Source organism: Leopardus geoffroyi, chromosome B3 (assembly GCF_018350155.1).
Source record: "Leopardus geoffroyi isolate Oge1 chromosome B3, O.geoffroyi_Oge1_pat1.0, whole genome shotgun sequence".
Taxonomy (NCBI): Eukaryota; Metazoa; Chordata; class Mammalia; order Carnivora; family Felidae; genus Leopardus; species Leopardus geoffroyi.
Window position 1 is genome coordinate 1,305,383 of NC_059337.1, and position 13,480 is coordinate 1,318,862.

Below are 13,480 nucleotides of genomic sequence, written 5' to 3' on the forward strand. Positions count from 1 at the left end.
TTCCAGACCGACCCCAGCATCCACTTGTGTAATGTAGCTCTTACCCGAAACACTGGGTCCCGGTGTGACAAGCGTAAAAGAGGCGTGTGCGTGTGTGTCTGTGACGGGAGAGGGAGGGACGCAGGGAAGTCGTGGCCGAGGTGGAAAGGGGACCGCACGCGAGCCGAGGGCTTGCCCCTCACTCGCTGAGCGACAGAGAACCAGCCAACGTTGACAAGCGGGCAGGCGACGCGGGTGAGGTTTCACGACAGTGACGCGTGGAAACGCGGCGCACGGGCCAGAGGAGAGGACCACGCTCGCCTCCCTGTCCGCTGGCTCTTGTAGCCGGTGTATCAGGGAGTGACTCTGGCCATCGTAGCTCACCCTTCGATCGGAGGCGCAGGAAACATTTAGGGCTTAGGCAGTGCATCTCTCCCACAGCGCCCACGTCCACACGTACCCAACCCAGATCTCCAGAACACCACAGCATTCTCTGCCTCCAGGCGCGGGCGGAAATAAACACTCCGCATTTCACTCCTGAACAGGTTACTTCTCCGTGATAAACCAAATAAATGTTCACCGTTTATAGTAAAGTGAACTCTCTGGGATCCGATTCACCGTTGAGAAAATTGTCTGCTTTGAAAGCACACTTTTAAAACAAAAGATTAAAAGCATAAGGAAGATATTCACAGGACACACAATAATCAAAACCAGGAAACACAATGGATCTCCTTCAGATGTCGTCCGAGTGTTGAGGTGGAAAACAGCCACAGCGGGCAGCGGAGACGGGGATAAAATGAAAAGAGATGTGGAGGGGGAAGAAAAAGTGTCACAACTTTTTTTTTTTTTTTTTAACGTTTATTTATTTTTGAGAAAGAGAGAGACAGAGCATGAGCGGAGGAGGGGCAGAGAGAAAGAGGGAGACACAGAATCGGAAACGGGCTCCAGGCTCTGAGCCGTCAGCCCAGAGCCCGACGCGGGGCTCGAACTCACGGACCGCGAGATCATGACCTGAGCCGAAGTCGGACGCCCAACCGACTGAGCCACCCAGGCGCCCCACGACCTTTTTTCATCTAGACCCAGAATCAGCTGACGTGCCGAACGTGCCACCCAGGCGCCCTGCTTAGGACTCTTTTAAGAGCAAAAAGCAAGTAGCATACCATCTAGAAAACACTGTTCTTCCTGCCGTGGAAACATGGTGAAATGTTGAAATATTCAATGCGAGTATTGAAATACTCGTGAAATGGTTGAGGGGGGGAGAAAAACCATCTTATTTTGCCAGGAAGTACTACCAGGCAACAGGGAAAAAACACGGCAGAAGAAGTAACAAGAAGTTCAGGAATACACTTTTCAGTGGGGGGCGGGGGGGGGGCTGGGTAAGAGGACAGATGTTTCCGGCACGTCCCAGCTTATGGCGTCGCCCCGAGAACGGAAGAGTCCGGATATTAACGAAATTAAGTAGTGAGGAGGATAGAGGTCTCAAGATTAGTACGTGTTTTGACAAAGGCCATGTTTTAGGACAAACTACGTAGGTCAAGCCGTGGAGGGGATCACCTCGGCCGGAACCGGTGTGCAAGGAGAGCCGGGTGGGCCCCCGGTAAAGGCGTCAGCAGCGGCATCCCCGGAACGCACGGACAAGGAATGCGCCCCGCCACGACGACATCGCCAATTTTATCAGATGGACACCTTGAAGACGGAACAGAATGTTCACGGTATTTTATGACAGGAAATACCATGAAAAATATTTTGGTTCCCCTACATTTCTCTTTCTCAGGGTAAAATACTTTCGGAGGAACCGTTAACAGGCGCCTGGGTGGCTCAGCCAGTTAAGCATCGGACTTCGGCTCAGGTCACGGCCTCCTAGTTCGTGAGTTTGAGCCCCGCATCGGGCTCTGCGCTCCCAGCGCGGAGCCCGCTTTGGATCCTCTGTCTCCTGCCTCTGCCCCTCCCCGACTCACGCTCTCTCAAAAATAAATAAAAAAAAAAATTAGAAAGTTTTACTTGGAAATACCAGAGGAAGCCACCACTCTCGCAGGTGCAGGACGGACAGGAACCACAGCATGTGGCCGACAGCAGCATGCACCGTCTCTGCCCAGTGCAGTGATGAAAATACTTCCAGATTCCGTGTCCAGTGTATGCCGTGTGTATCACAAGAAGTTCCTTGCAGAACTGGAAAGCGACCAGAGCCCTGAAAACCAAACGCTAGAATAAACTGAGATTAGAAGCAGGCATTTCAATCACTCAGAAGGGATTCAAACAAGGTTTTCAAAAACAAAAAATTTCCATCACACCTCTTTCCCTTTTAGAAGTTAAGTACTTCAGGGGCTCCTGGGGGGCTCAGTCGGTTGAGCGTCCGACTTCGGCTCAGGTCACGATCTCACGGTTCATGAGTTCGAGCCCCGCATCGGGCTCTGTGCTGACAGCTCGGAGCCTGCTTTGGATTCTGTGTGTCCCTCTTTCTGCCCGTCCCCTGCTCACTCTCTCTCTCTGTCTCTCTCAAAAATAAACAAACATTAAAAAATAAAAGAAATTAAGTGCTGCACAATTTACAGACAACAGACTGTTTCAATCTCTCCTCTTTCACTAGTGCCTGTCTGCTAAAACGCATAAGGTAGTATCTGGAAGGGAATCTGTTACTTATTTCCAAGCGTATCAACCAGTGTTTGGGGTGGGGGCTCCCAGGGATGAGACATGGCCCTTCAACGGGCAGGCGGTGGGGAGGGAGAAAGACCACGAGGTGCGTGGAGGGCACGCGTAAGGCCAAGGGCGCAGACCTCGTGATCCACACGTGGAGGGGTCCAGGAAGGCCGTGAAACCACAGCAACAGAGACCGCGTTCTAGAAGAATCCGACCCGGGGACAACGCTGAAGGGGCAGAATCTCGGCAGCAGATCGGGACCAGCGCATAAAGCAGCAAGGGCACAAGACAGGGAGCCCGCATGCCAGTTCCTCCGTCAGGAGCTTATTGGAGTCTATCCTGTGCTGGGGACTGCAGCGAACCCCACACGCCACAGAGAACCCACCCACGAGGAGCTCATCGGCTCACGAGGAAGCAAGCATGCAAAGGCGTGATCTGATTAAAGTGCAGCGTAACTGAATTCATGATCTCTGCGGGAAACACGGAGAACGGGGGCCAGGACGACGCACCAGGCCGTCCACACCTAGACCCGCCCACGCTCATCACTGTCCTGGCTGCGCGTGCACTCTTCTTACTGACATCTGCTGGGCAGACTAGAGCCGGACAGAGGTGGCCTTCTAGTTAAATGACACACGCTTCTAGAGAACAGGCAGCCGTCGGAGACAGACGCCGGGGCTCCGATGTGTCTCCAGTTCCCAAGGCTAAGAACCATCTCTGCTCAGATCTGGTCGCCACTCCTCCCACACCGGGGCTGCCCCTCACCACGCCCCTTATCGTGCTGGCTCGGCCCGGGTTTGAGGCCTGTCCTCAGCGTCTGAGTCTGCCCTGAAGGGAGCCACCTGCATCCTTGGGGTGCTCCCTTCCCAATACCCTCTGCACGATGACCCCTGCCCATTCCGGTCACCAGGGCCACCCTTCCCAGGCAGGAGACCCTTTCCCAAATCTCACCAATCTCACGTTTTAAAGTATTTTTACTTTTGTGCATAAAACACCAAGTCATATGCTATTGTCCAAAGAATATGGATCCATGTTTTAAGTGAAACCTTTCTGGATGTTTAATTAACTCATTCAAAAAAGTCCTCAAACACGGACTATACGTGCAGGCGTCCGCTAAGTATGAGTGATGGTATCACCCGCCCCTCCGGAGCCGTCTGAAGGGACAGACGTGTCAACATGACAAGGAGGACAGTGACCAGGGGGTTTACACAAGTGCAGGAGGTGTTAACTCCGTCCGGGGCCTGGGGGGAGGCCTCATGGGAGAGGGGGTCTTGGGGGGGGAAGGCCTTACGGGAGAGGGGCCTGGGGGTGGGGGAGGCCTCATGGGAGAGGGGGTCTTGGGGGGGAGGAAGGCCTCACGGGAGAAAGGGCCTGGTGGGAGGGGAAGGCCTCACAGGAGAGGGGGCCTGGGGGGGGGGAAGGCCTCACGGGAGAGGGGGCCTGGGGGTGGGGGAGGCCTCACGGAGAGGGGGCCTGGGGGTGGGGGAGGCCTCACGGAGAGGGGGCCTGGGGGAGCCTGAAGGATAGGCAGGAGTTCCGGGTTGGACAAAAGAAGAAAGGCCAGAGGAGAGAGCACACTCGACAGGTGTAAGGGGCAGGAGAAGCCCGTGTTGCTCGGGGACGTGCACAGACGTTTGTGCCGGCCGGCCGGGGGCTTCGCACGGGGAAGCCACCTGGCTGTTACCCCGTGGGCCCCAAACAGCCACCGAAAGGCTCCAAGCAGGGCCACCTCCCGATCACATCCGTGTTCTGTGAGGTCACGTGGGACCGTGGTTAGAGACATAAAGTGGAGTGCTAAGAGCCCGGACAGAAGGGACGACAGGACAACGGAGGGGAGGGGACGGACACGCGCTCCACAGGACCCGCACGTGCTGGGCGCCGGGTGTGTGAGAGCGGCGTCTAGGAAGCCGCCCAAGTCTTCCCTCGCTGTGATGCCATCTGCCAGCCCCCAGCCCGCGGCAAACTTCATTTCCAAAGCAGACACCGCAAGCAAACACACAATTTCTGACAGGATATCAGATCTTAGACTCGGAAGGGACCGGCGCACGGCACAGCAGAGACGGAACTAAAGTATTTAAATCATAAAAGGTCTCGGTCCACGAACCATCAAAAGCTACAAAGTGTCAGATGTAAAATCTCAGGGCGAGCAAATGCAGTCATGATGAAGTGTTAGAATATTCTTGGGGAACTCTGTACGCAGAGCAAAGCCCGACAAAGCAATTAGCAGCTGCCTAGTCTCCCGCGCCCCGCCCACCAAAGACTGACCGGTCCAGACAGGGCTCGCTGAAACCGGGTGTGGGCTGGGGGTGGGGGGGTCTACCTTCCAGGCGCCCCGAGCCGGACACAGGTCCTCACACACATCTAGCTTAAGCTGCAGAGCAGAACGATCAGCCCGCCACACTGACGGCAGGAAGTTACGCAGAACATCACGTGTGACAGCCTCCACTTTAAGTAACATTCCACTATTGGTTTTGGAAGATGCTTTAATGTGAGGCGTTTGCAATTCCACTAGAAACAATGCAGTCCATATTCACCACGAGTGGGCAAAACGCACGCTACCTCGTGACGAGAGGAAACACGTATTCTGCTTTTCTCTGGGCTGCAGGCATCGGGATCTACGTGGAGTCTTCGTAAAGGACTTCATCCACCCTCACGTCGTGTTCGTCCACGGGGACCCGGAGGCACATCTGTTCTCGGAACGCCAAGGCCATGGTGTAGGGCTTCGAGTCCCGCTGCTGCAGACAGCGCGTCAGGTAGGAGTCGTAGTAGCCCTTGCCCCTCCCCAGCGGTTGCCATGCTTGTCAAACCCAAGACCCGGCACAAAGATGAGATCAAGTCCCCCTGTGGAAGAGACGAACACACAGAAGAGCGTTAACGGTTTCCGAAAGTGACGGACCACTCGCGGATCTGGTTCCTGCTTTCGGATGGTGTCTAGCCTCTCTCCGATTTCTAAATTTTATTTATTTTTTTTATGTTTATTTATTTCTGAGACAGAGAGACAGAGCGTGAGCGGGGGAGGGGCAGAGAGGAGGAGACACAGAATCCGAAGCAGGCTCCAGGCTCCGAGGTGTCCGCACAGAGCCCGACGCGGGGCTCGAACTCACAGACCAAGAGATCATGACCTGAGCCGAAGTCGGACGCTCAACTGACTGAGCCACCCAGGCACCCCCCTCTCTCCGATTTCTAAAGAACTATACGACCACAAGCACAGGGTCAAAGAAGGAAATAAAAATTACTCGGCAATTCAGTTAAGTCCGTCAATCATCCTTCCAGACGCCCTTCTGTGTGTACCTTCAACAACATGGGTTTGAACTGTGGAAAGTCCACTGTTACATGGCTTTTCCCAATACGGTCCCGTACTGCAGATGTATTTTCTCGTCCTTACAGTTTCTTTTTTTTTTAATGTTTATTTTTGAGAGAGAGAGAGACAGAGCACAAGCAGGGTAGGGGCAGAGAGGGAGACAAAGAATCCGAAGCAGGCTCCAGGCTCTGAGCTGTCAGCACAGAGCCCGACGCGGGGCTCGAACTCACGAGCCGCGAGATCATGACCTGAGCTGAAGTCGGACACTTAACCGACTGAGCCGCCCAGGAGCCCCACTTCCTTATGGTTTCTTAATTATGACTTACTGACTTCCTTATGACTTTCTCTTCTCTGGCTTATTTCACTGTACGGGAACAGTACACAATGCACACAGAACATGCGATAACTGTGTCATCACAAGGCTTCTGGTCAACAGCATGCTGTGAGAAGTTAAGTTTTGGAAGAGTCAGAAGTTGTATGTGTTTTCAACTGTGTGTAGAGGTCAGCGCCCCTAACCCTCAAGTAGTTCAAGGGTCAACTGTAAGTACAAAAAATGCAGATTCCCAGACCCCATCCACACCTAAAGAGAATTCCATGGATGGGGCCTAAGAACTTTTTTCCTTTCTTCTTTTAAGTGTCCGTACGATCCTGCGTGCCTCCCAGGCTAGGGGGCCCATGTCCCAGGAGGGGCAAGAGAGGGTCAGAAAAAAGCCAGAAAGGACAGAGCTGCTCCCCAGGGCAGTGGGCAGGAAGAGGGCCACGCCACCTGCAAATTTCATTGCCCTCCCACCAGAGAGGCAAGGCCTGCCTGGTCGTCTGGTTTCCCGGATTCACATGACCACAGGCTTTGGCCTACCAGGGGTGCTCCAAAGGTATGAAATAGGTCCCCATAACGGCCCTCTGGCTGGAACCTTCCCAGGGGCCACAGGGATCGGAGCCGGCCACAGCGTCATCAAGACCGAGTAGGCTGGGGCTCAGGCAGGAAGGCGGGGTCCTCGAGGCTGTAAAGACCCGGCCACGGGGGAAGGTGTGAGGGGGTCTCATGAAGAAGGCGGTGAGGACCATGAGGTGGAGAATCTCAAGGGCTCGGGAGGCCCATGGAAGGGTCCCTGCGGCCTTGTCCAGGGAGGACTGACGGACCCGCGCTGCTCCAGAGCCACCCCACGGGTCCAACTCAGGGGCGTGCCGGGGGCCCTCCCATACTGGTCCTCGGCCTCCGGAAGGGCGTCCAGGGCTTGCCTTGACCCCTTCTGCAGCACTGCTGCCGGGAACACACCAGGGTTGGAAGCCACGAACCGTCTGAAACAGGGTGTCGGGAGCAGGAACGTCCAGAGGGCAGCCAGTCCGGCCCCCACGGCCAACAGCCGCTCTGCGCCCTGCGGAGCCACGAGGTGCACTTGGCTTCTCTCTGGCTCCCAGCCCACACCCGCCGGCCCACACCTGCCGAACTCCAGCAGAGCCCGGCTCCGAGGACGGTCGTGTCCTTCTGTCCCTCCGCACAAACCTGCTGGTCTATTCCCATCCAAATTCGCAGAGAGGCCCTGGTCACTGACCGTTACCTTTCTCCTGTTGTGCACTTACACTTGGCTCCCTCCATGTCCCTTCTTGTTGCCAGACCACCCTCGGGCTGCAAGCTGAGCTCTGTCGTCTATACTTAGGACGCACGCGCGCTCGTCTTTTCCGGGCTTCCTGCCTCTTCACAGCGCGTCAAGGCGCCTTGTGTGAAGCACCCCCAGAGGATTGCTTCCTCCCCTTCAGGAGCTGGGGGTTAGCACGTGTGCAGCACCCAATCAGACACAACACAGCCACCTCTGCCAACTGCCCGAAGGCAACGGGGACGGGAAGTGCTGGAGACCTCAGCAGAGAGGCGCCCGGCTGGCCGGGCGGTCAGGGGAGGATCCACGCGAACTCTGCCTTGACGCGGGTTTTCGAGGACGTGTCCGAGTTAGGTCCGTGGAGATTTCAGAAAGGGAAGGCTGGCAGGGGCGGAGTGATGCGGAGGGAGTAAGTAGGGCAGGAGGCTCACACAGAGGGGCAGCAGAGGGCGTGAGTGTGGACTTGGCCCGGTAGCGGCACGGAGGTTCCAGAGGTAAAGACTAAGCGATCCCTCCAGCTTCAGACAGCAAACAACCCGATTACCGGAAGGACAGAGGCCTTGAGCAGACGCTTCTCCAGGGAAGGCCAGCGCTGGCCCACAGGTGCATGACTTCTGTGTATCAACCGTGTACCCCGGGACTCTACCAAATTCCTTCACAGGTCCCAGTAGATGCTCAGGGGAGCCTTCGGGATTTTCTGCGTATAGCATCGTATCATCTCCAAAGACAGTTTTGCCTCTTCTTTACCAATTTGGATGCCTTTTACTCCTTTTTCTTGTCTGTGTGCTGCAGCCAGGACTCCCAGTCCTGTCTTGAACAGTGAGAGTGGACATCGCTGCCTTGTTCCTGACCTTAGGGGAACAGCTCCCAGGTTTCCCCACTGAGGATGATGTTGACTATGGGTTTTTCATACACGGCCTGTATCGTGTTGAGGAATGTTCCCTCTAACCCTACTTTGTTGAGCGTTTTTACCACGGCTGGATGTTGTACTTTGTCACGTGGTTTTTCTGCAGCTGAGATGATCATATGGTTTTTATCCCTCGTTCTGTTAATGGGTGCATCCTGTGGCCTGCTTTGCAAATACTGAGCCATTCTTGGATCCCTGGAACAAGTCTCACTTGATCTTGGTGAATCATCCACTTAATGTGTTGTTGAATATGGTTACTAATATTTTGTTGCGGGATTTTGCTTCTGTGTTCATCGAGGACATTGGTCTGTAATTTTCCATTTTTGTAGTATCTTTGCCTGGTTTTATTATCTGGGTGATGCTGACCTCTCGGTAGAATGAATTCGGAAGGTTTCCTCCCTCTTTTTCTTCGTGGAATAGTTTCAGGAGAACTCTTTAAATGCTTGGTAGAATTGGCCTGTGATCCACCTGGCCCTGGCCTTTGTGTTTGTTGGGAGTTTTTTGATCAGTGATGTAATTTTGTTACCAGTAACTAACTGTGCACATTTCCTATGTCTCCTGATTCCGTTTTGGAGCCAACGGGCACAGAGTAAGATGCTCAACGTCACTCATCATCAGGGAAACGCAAATCCACACCGCCATGAGACACCACCTCACACCTGCTAGGACGTCCGTTTAAAAAAAGAGAAACAGCAGAATATGTAAGTGTTGGTGAGGACGTGGGAGACACTGGAACCCTCGTATACTGCTGCTGGGAATAGAAAAAGGTACAGCTGCGATGGAAAACAGTAGAGTTTCCTTAAAACATTAGAAGAACATCTAGCCGCCCACTTCTGGGGTATTCAGCCAAAGGAAAAAACCCTGAAATCGGGGTCTTGAAGAGGTGTTTGCACCCCCGTGTCCAGAGCAGCACCACTGACAACAATTAAGAGCTAGAAACCCCTAATGCCGGCTGACGGACGAAAGGATAAACAGACTGCGGCCCGGCGCCGGAATACTACTCAGCCATGAAAAAGGAAGACCCGCCACCTGCCACAACCTGGAAGAAGCCGGAGGACATCGGGTCCAGAGAGATACACCAGGCGCAGAGGGACAAATGCTACAAGATTCTGCTCACAGGAGGCGTCTGAAGGAGCCAGGCTCACGGCAGCGGGGCGCACAAGGGTGCTGCCGGAGGCTGGGAGGAGAAACGGGGCCGCCGTGCGGTGCGCGGAAGTTCCGGCCACGCAGGGTGACAGACGCAGCCGAGGCCGCAGTTAACGCGGACCGCACGCTTACACTTCTGTTAAGGGGGAGGATCTCGTGTTATGTGTTATTTACCACATTAAAAAAAAAAAAAAAAGGCAAACAGGGCGCCTGGGCGGCTCAGTCGGTTAAGCACCCGACTCTTGATTTCGGCTCAGGTCATGATCTCACGGTTTCGTGAGTTCGAGTCCCGCGTCGGGCTCTGTGCTGACAGTGTGGAGCCCGCCTGGCGTTCCCTCCCCGTCTCTCTGCCTCTTTCTCTCTCTCTTTCTAAAATAAAATCTTAAAAATGTTAAGAAAAGGCAAAGCTACAAAGGGAAAACCAAGAGAAGATGGGTGTTTCCACCAAGTGAACGCAGAAGAGAGACAGAGGGAGAGAAGGCAGAATTCCAGCGCGTCGCCTCCAGGCGGCTGGAGGAGGAGACGGCAGAGAGGGGACAGAAGGGCAGGAAAACAACTTCCTGGAGTCAGCCGAGGCTCAGCTGGTCTCACTCGCTCTCGCCAGGTGGGGGGAGCTTCTTCACTTGGAGTGACTTTGAGCCAGTCTCACACGCTCTCTCGGCTCCGGGTGCGGAAGGAAACCGGGGCCGAGGGATGTCAGAGCACAGGGTCAGCAAACTCCCCGTGAAGGGCCAGACACAAAGTCGTTCAGGCTTCACGGGCCACGGGGTCTCTGTCACAAACCACTCGGCTCTGCCAGGTGCCACGAGAGCAGCCACGGAAGATGCGAACCCGGGCGGGCGTGGCTGTGCTCCCGTAACGTTCTACCCGCAGAGACAGGCGGCGGGCCGGGTCTGGCGGCAGGCTGCGGGGTGCTGCCGCGTCGTAGAGCACGAGGGAAGATATTCAGGAGGAAGGGAGCAGAGCGCTGGCAGGAAGGGCGAGGAGGGCCGGGAACACGTCCATCAGATTGGGCACAGGAGGAAATCGCGGGGGCGAGGGCGCGCTCAGCGGGGAGTGAGGACACTGAGCTGCAGAAGCTTCGTCGACAAAGAAGCGGAACCAGGCCCTGAAGGAAAACGCCGGAGGGGGACTCAGCCCCGAACGCATGAAGCCAGCACCGAGGATTCAGGCCACCTTCACAAAATGTCGTTTTGAGCTCTGGCCAAGGGGGCAGCAGCTAAGCCCCAGCCCCCCTCGGGCACCCTGAACTCAGACCCTCATCCCAGGCTGCTCAGAGCATCCTGTCGGCCCGCCCAGCTCCCTCTGCCCCAACCCTGCTGCAGGTGCTGAGCATCCGAACAAGCTGTGCAGATCGAACTCCAGCCTCATGGGCGTCTATCCACCCCCCTCTTCCTGCGGGTCCGGGAGTGCGGATCCACTCCCAGGGGCCCCCACGCGGCTGGCAGGGCGCTCGCTTCCACCTGTCGCTCTGTGGGTGCCGGTTCCCCCGCACATCCAGCCGGGCGCCCGCCGCCTGGCCCCGCTGACCCCAACCCAGCCTCAGGTGCGGTCCCCGTCCTCACTCTTCCCTCTCAGAGACCTTTAGTCCACCACAGTGACTCAAAGGCAACGCCCAAATTCCCTGACCAGGTGGGTACCCCCGCCTTCACCACCACCACCCCAATGCTCCCACGGCCGCAAGGCCTCCCGCCTGCAGGGGCCACCGGTCTTTGTATCTACCTGTCTGGTCCCCACATCATCACGTCAACGAGCCTCAGCCAGACGCCAGGCAGCCCTCCCTGCACGTGAGATTTGGTGCGACCAGCTCTTGTCCTACACGGTGACACGGCCCCGGTCCGTTAAGGAGGAAGGATCCGGGGCACGCGGGTGGCTCAGTCGCTTGACCCTCTGACTTCGGCTCAGGTCACGATCTCACGGTTCGTGGGTTCGGGCCCCGCATAGGACTCACTCCCGTGAGCACGGAGTCCACTTTGGATCTTTTGTTCCCCCCTCTGCTCCTCCCCCTTATTATTAATGATAATAAAAAAAGAGGAGGAGGAATCCTTTCCCCACCTTCTGGGAACCGTTTTCTCCTTTCCCCGGAGGGACGCTAGTTCGGTTGTTTGCCGGGAAAGAAAGAACAGTAACAGGTAGAGTGAGAAGTCGCTACCGTCCCGTATGCAACACCTGAGCCTTATCCAGAGTCCAGCTGCTGGAAGAGAAGACAGAGCACAAAAACGGACGCAGTGGGCACCACGCGGCGCCCCGGGGAGAGAAGAGGGAGCGCAATCAGCTGCTCGGCACGCCCGCCCGGTGAGGCAGGAGTGCAGGGCTGCCGTCCCCATTTGATGGATGAAGAGCTGGAGCTCCGTGCCCAGAGAGGTCACATTCCTCCCCGAGGGCGGCCAGCTCCTAAGAGACCCAGCGGAGGGCTTGCTGTCCAGGTGGGTGGTGACTCAGCACACACCATTCCTGCTGCTAAAGGTTCAAGTGGGGTCGGCAAAGGGACGGAGGGACATGGAAAAGGCACGTGTCGAGGGGCCGAGCGTGCAGGCTGCCGGACAGGGTACCCGGGCCGTGTCCTAGCACCGGTTCCCGGCAGCGGCGAAGCGTCACTCAGAGCCACCCTGACCTGCCATCGAAGACAGATGGGCGTATGCGAACGCAGAGTCCCCCAGCTGTCATAACCAGCTGCCGCATGCGCCCCCCCGAGGCCCCGCAGCCAATCACGGAGACACGCGCACTGGCATCCGACACGCTTCTGGAACACGAGGCAGTGGGACCGTCAAACACAGTCAAGACAGCGCACACGGCACAACTCTCAGAAATCAGTCCCACACGCCCTGAGCTCACGTCGGGGTTGCCTCAGAAACCAGACGGGGGCACGGCCGCTTGACTCCCTTGTCGTGGTACGAGCGTAGAGCAGGAGAATAAACCATTTTCGTGATCACAGGCGTCACAAATACTCAACCTCCGATTACATTTAAAAGTTGGGTTTTTTGAACATTTCTTTCCCTACAATTCCGTACCACTCTGAAAGAGTATTTGACTAAACCAGCTAAGGCAGACAGCCATTTCTTTAATTCCACTGCAAATGCATCTTCGTTGCTTCTGCTGTGTTTGGTCACAATGGGTTTCGGCCATTCGGGAATCCCCTCGTGGAGGCAAACGTGAAAAACACAGAATCAAAAGATGTAAAAATCATCTTGGAAAGACACAAACTGTCGTGTGACTGGTCGTTTCCGTGTTGTTCCTCTAAGATCCTTTCTTTGAACACAGGACCTGACGTTTGCGTCAAAACACAGAGACTACAAGTGTCGTGACGGTACCGGGTACAGAAGGAAGCCACGTGCAGGGTTGTGCCCAGGCATGACCGGTCACCGCTAGTCTGCTAACTAGGCAGTCACGTCACAAGACAACCTTGGCAAGCCTTATATTTACACCTAGGTGTTTTCGAGTTCAAGGCTTTCAGCTGGCCCTGTGAAATGCACTCTGTGTTGAAATGGAGAAGGTAGGGATGGCAGGAATCTAGACCCTTCCAGAAAAGGCTAGAGATGCAGGAATAGTATATGGGGACTTAGCTGCTGGGAGCCTCAGCAAAGGCGTCCTCCACCCACCCAATCCGGAGAGCCCCCCTCCCCGCCCCCCCAACCCGGAGAGCCCCCCTTCCTCCCTACCCACCCAACCTGGAGACCCTCCCTCCCCACCCCCCAAACCCAGAGAGCCCCCTTCTTCCCCACTCACCCAACCCAGAGAGCCTCCCTCCCCCCACCCCCACCACCAAACCCTGAGAGCCCCCCTCCCCGCCCCCCCAACCCAGAGAGCCCCCTTCCTTCCCACCCACCCAATCCAGAGAGCCTCCCTCCCTCCCCCCCCAACCTGGAGAGTCCCCCTCCCCCGCCCCCCCAACCCGGAGAGTCCCCCTCCCTGCCACCC

The 13,480-nt window shown here is 56.1% G+C and overlaps 1 protein-coding gene across 1 annotated transcript in view; it reads right to left on the bottom strand.

The window, feature by feature from the left end:
* Positions 1–5,078: 5,078 nt before the first annotated feature.
* MTHFS (methenyltetrahydrofolate synthetase) overlaps positions 5,079–13,480 on the bottom strand; it is a 34,687-nt gene continuing 26,285 nt past the window's right edge. Inside the window, 2 exon segments of the mRNA XM_045452258.1 lie at positions 5,079–5,398; positions 5,401–5,454. Of these exon segments, the coding sequence (XP_045308214.1) occupies positions 5,229–5,398; positions 5,401–5,454 (224 nt within the window). The 3' untranslated portion in view covers positions 5,079–5,228.